Raw genomic sequence first — 18,308 nt, forward strand, 5'->3', positions numbered from 1 at the left:
TTTTTTTGTCACAAAATATTCTAACTAACCACAGTTTAAAGACATTTTCAAAAAAACGTTTTTAGTTGTGGGGGTGGTACACTTTTGGGTGCAACACTGTTTAAAATTTTAATACATGTTTATGCAATACTCATTGAAAATACATTAAAAAACATTAAAAAATACTCTAAGTTTCTTTGTCTGAATGTTACCCTCAGACAACATCGTACCACTGTGGAACAGCCCATGAATGCCTTACAGAGTGTAAGCATATTTCAGCAAACTTTAAGTAAACAATTTATCCAATCAAACCACCATAACCCTCTGTAAAGCAAGATAGTGAGTTATATTTCAGCGTTTGATCCTTTGTTTTACATTTAAGAGCCTATTTCTGTTTCCTGGTGTGTGGGTGCCCAATCAATCTTGTTGTAACATCTGTGACAATGGCAATAAAGGAATTCTGATTCTGATTCTGATTCCTGACAGATTGTATGTTGCCACCATTTGCTGTGTTACTGTTAGGCTGCTAGTCGCTTGTTGTCTTCCAAACTTCTGAATCCTGACTCATACTCACTAAAACACACTAACATCAACTGGGAGGGCTAATTTTACCTCCTTCTTCTTTGAAGAATCATCGAAAAATATTGCGTTCATTGTGCAAATAGAAGAAAAATGTGTGTAAAATGTAACCACAGTATGTTTTGCAGAGAGGACCAAAAGAGTGCACTGTTAAAGTAGAAATTAACATTATTAAATGTGTGTAGGTATATCTAAAAATTAATAAAATTAAAGATTATGATGACTGTTATGCATTTGAACAGAATATAAACCTATATACACAATACCAAAAACTGTCATGGTAGTATTCCATAAATGCACAATGTTGTTTCAAGGCAACATTTACATTTTAACAACTTTCTATGACTGAATTATCAAATAAAGTACATTAAACAATTAAAGGTTCAACTTTAAGCATCTATTAATGTGAATCATTTTTATTCCAGATTGTAAAATGACAAATTTTTGTGGTGAGAGTATATGTGTTATATTTATATGCTTATTAAGGATGTATCGTGTGAGTGCTGTGGCTCAGGAGGTACAGAGAGTCGTCCACTAAACTGATGATCAGCAGTTTAATCCCCAGTTCCTCCAGTCCACATGATGATGTGTTCTTAGACAAGACACTGAACCCCACATTGCTCCCAATGGCTGTGCTGTTGGTGTATGAATGCATATGAATATTTACTTTGACTGAGCAGTAGGTGGCACCTTACACCGTAGTCTTGACCACCAGTGTGTGAACATCTGTTATAGGGTGAATGTGATAAATAATGTTAAAGCACTTTGAGTGGTCAGACGTCCAGCAAGGCACTATACAAGTACAACTCTATCCATTTACCATAATTATTTCAATTCAAACTTTATTTCAGACTCACAAGAGGGTCCATAGAAATTTATAAAAGAAGAAAATAAGACATACATGACATACAAAATAAACCATCTTCATCTTTCAAAAATATAAAAAACAGTTGTAAGCAATCTTGCCAATGTTGTCTAGACTCTGACTCATCCAAGCGACACATAAAATTGTACATCAGATGTCTTAGACATGCCTCGCATGTAGGAACACCAGAAAATGCATACAGTTGACTGGTTGGCACTATGCCATCTGGGAACCTTAAGCATCAACCTCACTGCATCATTGCAAGCCACTATAAGCCTCTGCATATGGCTTTTCCTGTAGCTCTAAATCATGAACATTTTACATCAACGGAACAGAAACCTGTGAAAGCAACATATTGGCCTAAGCATATAGTTTACAATAATGTTTGCGAATTTCTCTGTTATCATTCAAATCGTCAGTGAGAAAAAGGCCAAGTTATTTTATTTCCTTGTGTGTCAAGAGAGAAATATTGCACATAATGTCCAACCCAATCGTTAGAAAAAATAATATTATTGTACGTATCTGCAGACCATGGATGCATTACATTTGCAAGTTATTATGTAGTGGATACATTGAAAATTTACATTTCAACAACGCTGTGGTAAACGTGTGGTAAGGTTTAGGTGCAAAAAGTACTTTGTTATGGTTAGGAAAATATCATGTTTTGGCTGAAAATATCCTGGTGCGGGGTGTTAAAGCAACAATCGCTTTTCACGATACTCTCCCCGCTGGAAAAACAGCAACAGGGAACTACAAAATACCTATGTTTGGTGCCATGAAAAACCACTGGAAAAACAGCAAGTGGCGCAACAAAACACCCACATTTGGTACCTAAAAAGATGCTGGAAACACAGTGACGGGTCTCTACAAAACACGCAGGTTTAGTGCCTAATTATCTGCTGCAAACACAGCAATGGATGGCTACGAAACACCCACGTTTGATCTCTGAAAAGCTGCTAGAAACACAGCAATGAGGTTCAACAAAACACCCACATTTAGTGCCTGAAAATCCACTGGAAAAACAGTGTTGGGTTGCTACAAAACACCCACATTTGATACCTAAAAGTCTGCTGGAAACACAGTGATGGGTCACTTCAAAACACCCGTATGTGGTGCCTAAAAAGCCACTGAAAACGTAGTGATGGGTCTCTACAAAACACCCATGTTTGGTGGTTAATAAACTGCTGGAAAAACAGTGATGGTTTGCTACAAAAGGCATCTTGCCCAGGTGTCATGCCATCCACCTTCACCCCCACCTCCTAATGACAAAGTCGCTCATATACTACGTCCCTTTTCAAATGATTAGGTGATATGTATAAAACATGCAAATGTAATGTATTAAGTGATCAACCATTCCACATTGACGAACACCATTATTTCCATGAAACAAGTCAGATACAACATTGTCCCTTCCAACCCTGGAGTAGTTTATAAGTATCTAATTTGATACACAGGAAAAAATATAGAAAATAAACATTAAAAAAACAGAAAAAACTCAGGATTAATCCTTTCGAAGGATTGGATGCATCAATAAAACACATAAATACAGTATAATTTCAGCTGCCATATTTAACAGCTATTTCCTTTAGAGCAGTGCCATGTTTCCTTTAAAAGCCAAACTGATTATCAGTTGTGAGAACAAACATTTCCAACCCTGAGAAGAATTCTTTCCAGCACTTAAGAGAGAATACTGGCAAGGGCAGTAAGTCCAATTGTACTTTTTGTTTACCAGCCTTATCCTTAATGACAGGCACTAACAGTACAGAGGTGACAGAATCTGGAAGAACACCGTGAACCATAACATCAGTAAAGCACCTGACAAACTGAGGACAAAGCCTGTGATTGGCATTCTGTAGGTGATCTTAAGGTTAAATTTATAATAAAAATGATAACAACAATCCTACACCACAAAGCACAATGGAAAGTAGTGCATTTACCCTTAAATGAAACTCTGTGGCTGCATAGTATTGTATTGTATTGTATGGGGGAGATTGCATTGAAAAGTTTTTATGCTGGCGGCCACTAGATGGAGCTAGATGGGATGTATTACAGGATGCGTCTTTGTTATATGATGTTAAACATGTGGACCATTAGTCCCAGTAATGAACTGTATTTAAATTACAGTACATATATGACAAATCAGAATGCATAGAGTGGACACAAGTTGGATGTATTGCAATTTTCAAAAGGAAACTTTAGATATATTTTTGCAAGACAAATGGTCTGTTCAGTGTAAAATTAAGTTTTAATTACAATTTCCCACAAAACATGCCAATTTGTTACAAATAAATAAATACAGGGACAAAAAAAACAAAATTCCCATTTGGTAAATATTCTGTGATGGAAAACTAACAGTATTTATTGTTCTTCTCTTTGTTCTTTATTCGTCAGAACTTGTTGATCTTAGAGACAAAGATCACGATTGCATAGCTAGACATGGGAGAAGAATGCTGATACTGGAGGAGATCCTGCTCAAGATCCTGTAGCCATATTTTAAGGTGTTTGGATGTTTCTATGTGACTATTTATTGGGTCTTCTTAGTTCTGTTTTTTTTTTTAAATTGTAGTTTCTTCCAACACCCCATTTGGGCCCCTCTGAGTCTACATAACAGATGAGAAAATCAGGTTTTTCCTTCCTAAAAACTGGATAAACTGGTCAACATTCTTTTTCTCATGAAACAAAGTACACTGTCTGTGCAAAAGAAAGGAATGTCCCTGATAGTACAAAAAAACTGCCTACAACAGTTGTACGGTAAATCATTGACTTGTGTTGACTATAAAATGCAGTTTATTGGCTGCTTGCAAATAATTAAGTCATGTGTTAGCTGCTCCAAAAACAGGAAGAAAGCAGGAGAACAAACTTGTATCAGGGGACCGGGCTGGCAAGACGTAAATTGAAGACAAAATTCGTTTAACTTCTATAAGTGTGATCAAAACATCCTTCAAATTACTCTGATATGATACAATTGAGCCACTTCAGGTGACGTCTATGTGCCGTCTTGAGTCCATTATTGCCTATGTCCCAGACTGAAACACAATTCATAGCAAATGTCCTTTTTATTGGAGTATAGTTAACCCCAGTACCATTTGTTGAGATCATGAAAAGATTGGTACTCGTTGTGGTGTTGCAAGTATCTACAAGTTCTGCAAGCATGTTCTTTTCCAAACGCAGACCTTTTAACTTTATAGCTTCCCGTCCAATCAAAGTAGCTCATGTACTCAGACTCATGTTGGTCAAGGTAAAGTAGCCTCTCTGCCAGCTCCTTTGGAGAGGAAAAGTCATCGACATGAATGAAAGACCCAGGTGGGACGTGGTCCTCATAATTTTGCCTTGGAGGGCCCAGAACTACTGGTACACTTCCTTTCATCATAGGAAGGTATAACTTCTCTGTGATGTAGTCTTTGAAGATAGAGTTTTCAAAGGAGAGGTAGAATTTACAACTAGAAACTATCTTTGAATACTCTTTGTCAGATACACCTTTAGCAAAGGCATTTCCATATGCATTAATCTCAACGTGTTTCTTCAGTTCGTTGTAGTACTCAACTCTCTTATACCGTGCGTTCCAGTTGCTCACAATCCAACACACCAACTTGTCCTTTGCTGGTAGTTTAAAACTCTCATCTACAGATGTCAGTGGCTCCAAATATCCATAAGGCACTGGAATACTGGAATCAAGACGATAATTGCATGTCAAGTTGACTAAACGATCAAGATAAGGCATTCGACCCGAGTTTGCAGGTGACTCCATGTTAAACCACACCCATTTCTGGAACAAGGGACGCGGCTCTTGTGGCATATTCCCTCCGTTTCCATGTATGTCCCTGTGGTGGAAGAGAACTCCGTGGGCTTTATGGTAAACTGTCTTGTCATTTGTCAAGTGGCATTTTGTGATATTGTAAACACCGCAGTTGACATCAAATCTCTGGCCAAATGGCCACATCCAGATCAATACAATAGTGTCAGGCTCAGTGTCCACCTCTGCTATCTTCTGGGCGTCACTAGGATTTGGGTTGATCTGCAGCTCTGTGGAACTGTTTGGGTTCTGGGTCTTTGCCCCCTCTGCACATACGTTTGGGCAGACTTGTTGGCCTTTCCCCAAGTAAAGGCCAATATTGGGGAACCTGAAGTCAGGCTGGTAGTATGTGAAGAAAAGGCCTAGAAAACACAACGCCACCAGGCTGCTGAAGACAAATGGGCGCAGAGAAGTCCACTGGCAGGCAGGCAGGGCCATGGCTCACCCTTAAAGAGAAAATGATTGGAGACAGAACACCATTAGACAATGCACTGAGATGTCTGATTGTAAGCAAGTGCTGTTCTATGGGACAATCATCTATGTAAACACAGGTTGTTCCTTCTGCTATCCAAAACCTTTAAAAAGTAATGTTCACAGAGTTACTGTAATTCTGTTTCATTATCTGGTACCAACCTGTTAAATTGCCTACATGTCTGAAAGGATTTATGATCCATCATATGTCTCTAAATACACAGAGAAAAAACCTAAAGACAAATGTTCTCTTATTTTATCTCCAGTGTGTTGAAGTGTCAAAAACTGCAGTTCCTTTAATGGCCACTTGAGGCTGACTCCAAAACAGAGTCAATCCCCATAGATCCCCATGTTAAAATGCCCCAGTCCACAGCAGAAATAAACACGTTTGCAGCCTGGTCCAAAAGATTTGTCTCTATAGCTAATTTCAACACTAATGACATTTGTCTGGGGGTTTATTTTTATATAACTCACCCGTTAACATTTTATTATGACTTAGAGTTACACATATTGAAGGACTGGGCACCAAAAAAGACCACTGATCAGGCATCAGTGAGGGAATCGATAAAGAAATGGACCAATAAGCAGAACTGATAAGTGGACTGGTATCAACACAATCATAAAAATGCCCAGCCCTAAAATTAAGAGTATAAAGCAAAACAAAGCTGTAGTAGCTGCAGGTTCTAGGATTGTTGTGCAGATGCCATATGGACATAAAAGCTTTCAAATGTATAATGGGGCAATACATGCTTTAAAGGTCCAGTGTGAAAGATTTAGGGGGGTTAGTGCCATCTAGTGGTAAGGATTGCAGATTGCAACCAGCTGAAACTTCTCCTGGTTAGAATTCTTTCACTGTTCATTGGACAGGAGGTTTTTACCGGTGGTCTCTTCCTCACCAAAATAAACAGACCGGGTGATTTAAAGTGGTTAAAAAAAAGAAAGAAGAAGAAAGCAGTTTCTGGTTACAAATCAGTGTTTCTCCTACACTGTTTGACACGTTGCAGATGGGCTGCTAGCCTTGCACCTACTAAGGTGTTCTCATTTTGTTTCCTTAATAACTTAATGTGTGCTCACCTCCTTCTGATAGAGACATTCAGGAGGTTTTTACCAGGAGCCGAATTATCCACAGAATTCTCTTTCTCTCCAAAAACAAACGGACCCAGTGATTAAAACCGGTAAAAACACTGAATAAAGCAGTTTCATATTACAAATATATTACAAATTTTCTGACATTCTCGTCACAGAGGGGCTGCTAGTCACAGTGGCTGATGCAAAAACATAAAATCGCCAAGGGCCCTACCTAGGTTTGTTTATTCTGGGCTAGTGTACAAACATGGCGGCGCAACATGGTGATCTTTGTAGATAAGGACTCGCTCCCTATGTAGATATCAACGGCTCATTCTAAGGTAATGAATACACAACAATTTTTATTTTTAGGTGATTATACACTTAAGAATACATACTTATTTTATTATATTACATTTCTGATAATATATCCTCCTAAATCCTACACACTGGAACTTTAAGAAATATAAAACTGCTTTAAAACGAATAAGTAAAATCATTTAATCCACTCAAATTCAAGTTTTTTTTAAAAGAAAAGAAAACAAAAGGCCAATATCGGGGTTAGGTGATCGCTTTTCTTTGTTCTGCTTTGAGAGAATGAGATACAAAGATTGCCAGGACAACCATGACCATGAAACATGTTAATATTTAGAAGCTGTGATAATCAGTTCAGAAAAAACATTAAGCATACTTGTTTCTATGTCAAGAGAAAGATAATAGATCGAGGTGGTGCTGTGGTCAATAAAAAAAATAGTGAAGCTACATTTCCATCAGTTTTCATTAGTTTTTTTTTTTTTTACACCCAAACAGCCCTTGCTCCAATTTTTGTACCTGGTGGATAATTAAAGAAAAATATGTGCTACAATTTCTAACTACTGGTGAATTTTTATCTAAAGGGAAAAGTGCCCCTCTGATGCCACCCATGCAGAGCCTGGATCAAATTACTGGAGCTTTATTTAATCAGTTTTAGTGCTTAATAGAAATGTGCACACCAATGTCTGTCTTTGTTACACAGTCGACGAGAGATGTTTACAGACTACTCTGTACTTTTAACTTTACACCAATAAAGGTTAGTTTAAACAACTTTAAATTACCATTAGAGGCCACTGAGGCTTGCCTAATACTGTAATAAGGAAACACAGAGCAAAAATCTCACCTTAAAGTTGATGCTGTGATGAAATAAACTATATTTATAGCAGCTCCTGTAAATGGCACATTCATAAGAAAACTCCCTTCTCCTCTTCTCTCCCGTAACCCTGGGTTAGTCTCAAACGTCCTTCATTATTTCACAAGCGCCACACTCCACTGTGGGCATAGGGTGTTTGACACTGTCACCTGACTCAATATTTTTGAAGTACACTGATCTCAGGACAGCCACCAGAGCCACATTGGGTGAAAGAAAGATAACATAGTTTGTTTAGGGTAAAAAAAGGAATAAGAGCTACAAACATGATAACAAGAAAGCCCTCCAATATGAAATAAAATTAAAAGCAGCTGGTAATGAGCACAGCAATGAGTCTTGACACAGACATACAGAATGATAGTGTATATGTGAAACTATATTCTGAAGACTCAATAAAAGAAAAGGAATAATCCATATATAGAGCTGCGATTAGAAATGTACACTTTGATATATTAGACTAGATTAAGCTTATTTTAGTTTTTTATTTTTATATTAAACTAGATTAAACTTATTCTATTTTTATCTATTTTATAAACTTATTTTGTAAAAAAAATTAGAAATTTTGACTTCCTTAACATGTCCTCCCTCTATTTTGTTTTCTACATATGAAGCAATATCTAATGCATGTGTCCTTGTCAAAGAAACAAATAATCTGGGGCCGTGCTCACAAACATCGATATAACACTCTCAGAGAGCTCCTAATTTAGCCTGAAAAATTCTAGTAAAGAGTCCTATCTTAGGAGTGATTTAGGAAAAGTCTCAGCAACTGTGAGCAGGGAAGGCACAGTCGACTCCTCATTAAGATATGAGGACCACACCTCCTCATATCTTAATGAGGAGGTGTGGTCGACCCCTTTACTAAGTATGATGTGTTTTTTAAAAGGTGTGATTTGTTATCACAAACATGCTCTTTTGTTAGCCTGTAAAGGTCACCCAGGGGAAATTAAATGACCTGTGTTAAAAGATGACACTGTGAAAGTGCTGTCAAGGTTGAAATAGAGCCAAGTCATTTTTACTGTTAAAAAATATCTTAGTCTTGTGACCACTTTAATTTCTGGTGTTATGGCATTACTGTGTTGGGCGAGCCCGGTCTCACTCCGAAGTCGTTGAAATCTGGCGTTTGGGCAGTGACTTTAGAAAGTGGCGTCAGAAAACAGCGACAAAAACTTACTGTACTTCAATGTCAGCATGACATAAGGCCGGTTGCCATTATAGTTTAACAGTGCCTGGTGACATCAGGGGGAAACATGGCGGGACAAGGACGAAAGTTAAGGCGGTGAAAGTCCAACTGGGTCCAACAAACACCGACTTTCACCCAAGAGAGCAGTGTTTGCACGCCGGAAGATTCTAAGGCTAAACCCTGTTCTTTTTTTGTTGCCTAACCACATGCTTCTGTTGCCTTAACCCAACCGTAGTGTTGTACCGACGTAGTGCTTTTATTTTGAAAGAGACTGTATGTAAAAGTTAAATTTCCTGTGAAAACATAAGTTTATTTTGAAAGAGGACAATGCATGTAACAGGCAGAACTTGACACGGTGTCCCAGAACGTCAACAACCAACGCACCCAGGGCACCTTGCACATCGTATCTGGACGTGTAAAGTCCATGACCCAACGTCAGTATGTGACAAGGTTGGAGTGAGAATGTGTTGGTTGGGTGGGAGGTGTGAGCACATCTCTAACGAGATCAACCGCACATATTATCCCTGCACAACAACTCAGTGTCAACATTATTTATTGTCTCCTCTGCTTAAGACCTCTTAAGCCTCTTAAGAGTCCTCCTTCCTACTCCGATCCCAGATCCCCCATCCATTCCAATGGACGTGACTTTTCTAGGATGTAGAGATCTATGATTAAGTTCACAGACTTATTTGATGGGGTGTGTATAAACCAGTCACAGTGTTCCACATCATCTTAAGTGGACTGCAGTTGAGCCACACCCCCTTTTTGTTAACAAGCATGGCAAATGGATGTACTAGAGAGAAAGAACTGGACAGCACTGGTGGAGGGGCCTCGTTCATTCCTATGAGAGTTGCTCAGTGGGGCATAAAGCCAAAATGGGTCAACTGCTGTGTATAAAATTACCCAGATGATCGGCAAAACTTCCCCATTGTACAGCCTATAGAGCAAGCGCACTCGAGACTTATGGCAGCCAAGCTTTACTGAGTGCAGCTGAGTGGCTAACTTCTGCTTTAGTGTTCTAGTGAAACAATTCATTTCGTGGGGGTTGTGACGCTCAAAAAATTTATCCATTGATTCACAAACATCTCCTTCCCAATGCAAGTCAATGGGAAAAGTCTTTTTGGGCCGCAGGGCGTCACTTGACTGACCCTGGAAATAGCACCACTGTTTAGCTGCTATTAAAATTGGCTTCCAAGCCCAAAGCACTTCCTGGGGGCTTCACATGGCCAACTGAGAGACAAAGAGGAAGCGCAAGGCACGTTTCAGTCTATTAATCATATTGTTACAGTAGATGATTTGTGTTAAAACTGTTGTTTAAGTAAACATGAGATGTTATATCATTGGGACATGACAAAAAATTCATGTGAAAGATTTATAGCTTTTATTAACTGAAAAAACAACAACCCATCTGTCCACTGGAACAGACAGCGGTTCTGAGTGTAACCGAAAACTGAATAGGGGAAATACTGTTTTCATTTAATTGTCTAAAGATACAATCACCTTAAAATGTATTTTATTTAATTATTTAATTATTTGAAATATATTATTATTATTATTATTATTATAATAAGTTTTACATTATTATTTTTTATTTTATTTTTATAATTATTTATTATTTAAATCTAAAGTTAAATAATTTAATTAAATTAAAAAAAATTTTTTTTGACATAATAATCTTCTCAGGAGTTTTTCAACATACTGTTTTCTGGAGTTACTTTAGAAATGAAGGATATTTTGAGTAGTAATGACGAATACATTGCAAAATATATGTGCAATGTGTTTAAACGCATATGTTTTTTCCCTGGTATGAGTTAACCATTCATAAAAAATAAATAAATCTATGTTTTTTGGTTGAGAAAAGATCTGTTAAGGCTATTTATTGTCTTTTTTTTTTTTTTTTTTTTTTACCATTAAGTGGTTTCTGCATTAAGATTCTTTGTTCACTGGAATGGACAGAAACCTCCCACAAAATATTTTAAATGCATTTAGAGTAAAAATCCACCATTACAATATCTTTTGTGTGTGTTTGGAACATGAGTTTGCTTCTGAAGGGTAAAGGTTTGAGACGCTTTGTAAATATTTATCTTTACAAGGATCTAGTTTCCAAGGGGAGATTCTTAGATGTTAAAGGTTTTACAGGCACGTTTTCCACTGTCACATGCTTCACTATGTTTTACAGTTTTCATGTACTACTAGAAGTGAATGTTCCTGTGAGAACTTTAGTTTTTCTGGCATCTTTCAGAAGGACACAACCTTCTTAAAGCTCACCTGACCGGGCAGTCAGGGAGAAGAAATGAAACTTCCAATCAGGAAACACATGACCACTCTTTCCACATGATTGTGATGTGGGCGTCCTCTAATTTGATTCATCATCCCATACGACATTAATCATACAATCAACTCAGGATTTATCTTGTTTGGTTTTGAATTAAATCAGAGATATTGCAAACACATAATGTCAGGATCTGTAAACTGCTACAGTAATAACAGTAATCTGCTCTGGATCCTTCTGTCCTGTATTTCAATGCAATGTTGTTTGACCACAACTTAACAAACAGAGAATAAAGCAAAGAAGGAATACCATGAAAACACAAATTACTTTTCTGTCCTTTCTTGGTGAGGTAAAAAGAGAATAGAGGTGTGGTTTGACAGTTAGAGGAGGCCAGCAAGATATAATGTAAAGTCACGTACATCACTAAATCCAGAGGTCACTTTTACAGTAATCTCTCAAGACAGATTCTTTTTTTTTTTTTTTTTTTTTTTTTTAACCGATGGATTTCCAGATTGTAAATGAGACAACATGATGAGATAACAATGGCGTTATTGGACAGGATCGATTAAGTACAAAGAAATGGACACTGATAAAGACACCTTTTAGCTCTGTAGATCTGAACACAGCAAACACAGGAGGAAATAATGTCGCTGGTTAATATGTTTCATGAGTTTACTGTATGGTTGTCGTGCATGAAAAGTGCTAAACTACAGTTAAGGAAACTATAGAATTCGCTGAATTATTTGTGAAAAAAAAACAACCCTCTTACAGCTTCATTTGTTGCCGTTTATGAAAATAACTTTTTGTCATGTTTGCTGAAACTGTCACTATGTCCACACAGTGAATCATGTCCCTCCTCCTACTCCTATTGCCTCTAATGTCATTTGCGGGAATCTACAGTGACTTATTTCTCACCTCAAGTGTTTTCAGAAACATATTTTAGTGTACTGTTTAGCTGTCAAATGAGAGAGTTTGTGACCTGGCCACCATGTTGGATACAGTCGACTGTAGCACCAAGCACGGCCATAGATCTATCATAATACCTAGGGTGCCTTCCGAATCATTTTTCCACGACTTTCCACGTCCACATACGATATGCAAGGCACCCTGGGTGTGTTGGTTGTTGACGTTCTGGGACACTGTGTCAAGTTCTGCCTGTTACATGCATTGTCTTCTTTCAAAATACACTTCTGTTTTCACAGGAAATTTACCATTTACATGCAGTCTCTTTCAAAATAAATGCACTACAAACACCGCAGATTGACGTTTTTTTCCTTTAACAACTAACACGTAATTAAGTTTTGGCAACAAAAACACATGGGTGGATTTAGGATCTTTCGGGATGCGAACATCGCTGTCTCCGGTGAAAGTCAGTGTTTATTGGACCCATCCACCACCACTCCCACCTGCCCCACTCGGACATTTGCCGCTTTAAATTTCATCCTTGTCATGACTTGTATTTTAGTGTACTGTTTAGCTGTAAAATGAGAATGTTTGCTTAAACCTTCAGGAAAGTCGCTCAGCCTTTCAGCTAATTTGGACAATACATATTTTAGTGTCTCTCTTAGATGACATGCACTTTTACTAATGAGTGGATCTTCAAGCGTATAAAAATATATTTTACTTTTGTCCAGATTATGTGAACTGGTGCACTCTAGCAACACTAAACCCCTGCGCTTGCCTGAGAAGGACTAAATACACAAACCTACTGTTTTTAAATATCCCATCAGGAAAGACTCTCACTCCAGCTTGTTCTTTTTTGTTGTGGAAAATTTGGCATACAACTCTGTTTTGTGGACAATAAATAAGATGAGTGACAACAAATGTCTGCCATCTCTGCACTTAACAACCTCCCCCAATAACTTTTGGTTGTAAAAGTAATATACCAAAAGATTTTGGTTGGCTTTAAAGTAACTTGACTTTTTCAGGAGAAGCTAAAATATGTTTTGTCGCTGACCCCATCCACAGCAGTACATTGGTTAGCTTCCATGTTGGACTCAAGCCTGCTTCTCCAACTGGAGGCGTGACATCTACTGTAGGTAATATACTGTCTATGGATAAGTACCCCATACAAACCCACTTTGAGAGCACTCATATTAACCTGTAATAACCAACATCTCTTATGCCCTCCCCAAATTTAAAGCGGTCTAGCACCAGGCCTGAGTGAAGCTCGTCTCCATTTTGTGGTCTGGCTGGGCCGGTTTGTGTTCATTCACATGCAGCAGGGGTGGGCCCCATACCACAATCTGGTTTCTATCAGATAGCAGGTAATACAGGGCCAGGATCACTGATACCAATACCATTGCAATACTTCTTATTATCAAAGGTGGCGATTTTTTAATGCCATGATTTATTAGGTAAATGACTATGTGCATATTCCTGTCCTCTGAGCATCTCTGAGCAGACTGTGTGTCACAGGTCTGGAATCAGAAGCATTTCCCTCCTCCCCCTTTCTTTGCAGTCGCAGCTCCACCTTCTCTTTCTCGTGCTCCCTCATTCATTAATCCATCACTGATATTATGTGTGTGAATTAATTTATCAGGCTTGGACATGCTTTGCGCATTGAACATCCGCGAACAGCTACGGTCACGCGGATGCGCACACGGGTCTATGCTTTTCAATGATTTTTATTGAGAATCAATAGAAGCATCTTTTGAGAAAAATTAAATTAATTAAGTAGGCTACGATAAAAAATGTAAGGAAACTGCCAAAGCGAACAAAAGTATCGAAGATAAATGTAAATATTTCATGGCCTTGAGATCGAAAACTGATGACAACGGAAGTGTTTTTAACTGTAAGTTTGGAGTGGAAATGTAATAATTAACAACAAAGAAGGGAAAAATCTAAAAGAATAATTAATAAATACTTAATATAAGAATAAGAATAAGCAAAAAAAATAAATAAATAAATAAAATTTTATTTATTTCATATACGGTGCTTTTATTACTATTGCTATACAGAAAATCACTTAATTATTTTTGTTATTCAAAAGCATAAATGCAATACTGTCGTAAAATGTACTCTAATTAATTCTTTAGAAACATAAATGTTCATAATTTCGTTGTAAAGTTAGAAACATATATTTACTGAATTTGTTTAGTGTCATTTTCCAGTAATACTGTCTCTTATTAAGTGATTACACATTTCGTATCCAAGATAAGAATCCCTTAACTTTCTATAGTGGGACCAGCGGAGGCTGTTTATGTTGGTGCGGCACTTTATTTACATACATCATAGTGGACCTACAGTTGAGGGTCCGCTTCAGCCCCCGCAGTAAACAGGGGGGTCGGGAGGTGAGTTTCCTGCAGACATCGGGTGAGACTGAAACTAATGAGGATGAAACTAGTGATGACGCTGCTAGCTCTGAAGTAAGTTGTTTGCGTGTAGAGAGACAACACAAAATTAGAAAGCAAACAGTAGGCAGGAACAGTACATACACTGGTTGTGTTGACAATGTATAATTTAAAATAAAAAGGCAAATATAGTGGCAGCATCCGAGCATGGATCATGTGTGTGCAAGGGTGTTTCTAGGTTCTGGCCAAAGAAAGCCCTTACGCTTATTTGAATGTCAGGAGTTACACACTCCTGATATTCAAATAAGCGCAAGGGCTTAGAAACACCCTTGCGCACACATGATCCATGCTCGGATGCTGCCACTATATTTGCCATTTTTATCTTAAATGATACAGTCTTTATTATCTGGACCCTGGCCTACTGACAGTTTGCAAAAGTGGCCCCTGGGCAAAGCAAGCAGAGTGTCTGCATTACCTGGCTGCAAGGTCGTTAATTGGGAAATTATAAAACAGCTTCTGAGCGAGTTCTGCATCGATGCTGAAGACATGAGCGCAGGTATGTTTTGGTGAACCTGAAACGACTTCACTCAGCAGAGGCAACTGGCTGTATTAATAACTCTAATATTAACTAATAAGCGCGAGCGCAGCGCACTGTGCTGTGCCTGAGAGGGCCTTAACTGGGAGCATTAATGCAATACATGTAACTGATGATGATCATATTGGGCCGCCTTGGTGCGCTCTCCGGTGCCACTGGTGCTTTGCGCATGGCGCGTGCTGCGTGAGACACTGATGCCTATCCTACTGAGGTTATGATCAGTCTTCAAAATGAAAACATACTATTTAAAGTATTATACTTCAGGATCAATCCACCCATTCACACAGCAGGGGACTTATGGATAATATGTGGAGTAATATGAACGTTTGAAACGAGGCAAGACAGTTGGTGGATATCTATGGATGTTTGGACTCCACATTTAGATCACCTGGACCTTTGACTGATTATAAGAAGTGAAATGGATAACATGGATCCATGGATTATGACAAGGCTTCATAGGTGAGTTATAACTGTTTGTTTGTCTGACATAAGTGTTTACTGAGCCTGCTGTGGTGGTTGTATCTTGTGATGGTCAGCATTTATGGACAGCTTTCCAACTGCAGGCCAAGAGTGAATCAAGTGAATAACAACAAATACAGCAGCTGTTTTATAAATCATAATAATCAAAATGGCTTTATGAGGGCCCGCTGGTAGGCTGTCGGATTTCTAACAATTTTTAACTTATCAAATTTTGTGACCAGTGTCACTCGATTATGTTGCCAATGTGAAAGTCATTTGTGCAAGGTAAACAATCACTTTACCTTTTTGTCTTTTTCTCCAGTCCCTTCTTGGTCTGGTGCTTTAGCACAGAAAAAAATCTCTTCTCCTTTGCGTCCCCCTGTTTCGGCAACACTCCAGGATGTTTTGTGTAGGTGACAACCTGATTGCCACCATTCAGTCTCTGGCTCCAACCAAGCTATCCATGCACACCTTGCTTCCGTCCCTGGAAATGCTTTAGCCGTCCCTCATTACCTCATGCCTCCATGTTAAGGCCTACCCCCCTCATTCAAACGACGCCTCCATTCAGCCTCCAGCCCTCAAGCATGCCCCCAAGGATGTCTGTCCACATATTCTTGACATGTTTTCCGTAATTGCTCTGAGCTATGACTTGAGCATTCGTGGAAAAATGTACAAAGACAAACTGTCCCCACCAGTTTGACACCTCTTCAACAAATCTATGTCATTTGCCTATGGTGCTCCTTTAACATTCACATGTGCCCTCGTTGTCTTGTCAGGACTCTGCAAACACAACATCTTCCTGCACGGTAGTAGTCTCTGTCTGGATGACTTTAAAATACATTACACCACAGGTTAACATCTACATTGTCAACATGCAGTGACCTTTTACCAGATGCAACTGGAAAAAATCACCAAACATTATAAAATGGGGGGAAAGCACCACGCCATCAGCTTATGGTCAACCATGAATATTTCATCAACTGGTAGAAGCTGCAGTTTACTTAAAGTGAGTGTAACAATGCCAGTTGGAGCAGTTAACAACACACAAATTTCCTCAGGGTGATGACACAATGTCAACAGTGACCTCCTTGCCTGATACTGTAGTGCTCTATTTAAATGTTTCCTTTGTGTGTTGCTGATGTAGGCGTCAACCTATGGTGTAACCTCTTTAAAGTTAATGAGTTGACAACTTATATAACTATAAGTATAATATGATTCATACACTGTAATGAACTTCATGCATGGTACAAATATTGTTTTTTTTCTGGGAAATATTCCTTTTAATGCACATGTAATGTTCATTCATTCATTTTCCCCAACAGCTTAACCTGCTGGGGGTCACAGGGGTGATGGAGCCTATCCCAGCTGACACTGGGCGTGAGGCAGGGTACACCCTGGACAGGTTCCCAGATTATCACAGGGCTGACACATGAGCCCTTTTTAGATAGGAGTTGTGCAAATTTACAGGAAAGCCCAATCAGTCTTTTTTCAGCATTGGCAGTATAAAAGCAAAATCGGGGAGTGCGGCAAAATGCCGCCTGCCTACTTTTGTTTATACAAAATGCCCCTTTTTCGGGGCAATGGGGGACGTGAGCAAGTAACAAAACGTGTAGCTCAGCGTGTGATGTTAACAGTGACGTGGGAGGGAAGCCGCGGCTGGTCAGTTTTTTAGCGATTCTCTTGTAAGTCGCCCTGTTGTTCACCGTCCCCGTCATCTGACGGTTAATGGCCTCTTCGTTTGCGAGGAAAAGTAGGGCGCGCAATTCTTTGTCTCCCCAGTTGCTCATCTTTACAGTGTCTGTCAGGTTTCCGTTTTCCTCTTGCTACTAGCTGCTTGCTGATTCCTGCTATCAGCTGTTTCCTGTTTATCCACCGCCAGTGGGTCGCATGTGCGGCGTCATCAACAGCTCCTCCCACAGGTCATCAACAGCCCCTCTCGTTGTGGAAGGGCGCCTCGGTCTGTTTAAACCAAAAAGGTTCCGCCAATATGTCTACCCTACGAGGCGGAAAATTGGGCACCTCGGATCAACTCGCCAATCCGGCTCCGTGTGTCTAAACGTTCGCAGCTTGCTGGCAAAACGGCCCAACATTCGCGGAAAATCTGGCAGTGTAAAAGGGGCTATAGAGAGAGACAACCATTCACAATCACATTCACACCTATGGGCTATTTAGAGTCACCAACCTGCATGTCTTTGGACTGTGGGAGGAAGCCGGAGTACCCTGAGAAAACCCACGCTGACACAGGGAAAACCCTGGACTTTCTTTCCTACCATTCCTTTATTCACCCGTCTGTCCCTTTCTCCCTCCTTCCTTCCTTTCTTCCTTTTGCTGTAGTAAGTAACTAAGTTGTTTAGAGGATATATGTTGGAGTACAGGTATACATTTTATTCAGGAAATGTAGCAAAGTAAAAGTGAAAGTTGACATACAAAAAATCAAGTATAGTCAGGGCTGCCCCTGACCAAATTGGGGCCCTAAGCGAAATTTTATTTGGAGGCCCCCATCCCAAATGTATCATAGGTACAAAATGACCGTACAACAACTTGCCATTTAACTTGACAACCTTTATTGGCAAT

At 39.0% G+C, this 18,308-nt stretch overlaps 1 protein-coding gene across 1 annotated transcript; it reads right to left on the reverse strand.

The window, feature by feature from the left end:
* Positions 1-1,413: 1,413 nt before the first annotated feature.
* On the reverse strand, positions 1,414-16,229 carry LOC126385004 (4-galactosyl-N-acetylglucosaminide 3-alpha-L-fucosyltransferase 9-like). Its single transcript, XM_050036488.1, has 2 exons — positions 16,037-16,229; positions 1,414-5,662 (listed from the first exon to the last, which is right to left on the reverse strand). Exon 2 carries the CDS (start codon positions 5,652-5,654, stop codon positions 4,494-4,496), a length of 1,161 nt encoding a protein of 386 aa, XP_049892445.1. The 5' UTR covers positions 5,655-5,662; positions 16,037-16,229; the 3' UTR covers positions 1,414-4,493.
* Positions 16,230-18,308: the final 2,079 nt, after the last annotated feature.

This window comes from Epinephelus moara, chromosome 23 (assembly GCF_006386435.1).
Source record: "Epinephelus moara isolate mb chromosome 23, YSFRI_EMoa_1.0, whole genome shotgun sequence".
Taxonomy (NCBI): Eukaryota; Metazoa; Chordata; class Actinopteri; order Perciformes; family Serranidae; genus Epinephelus; species Epinephelus moara.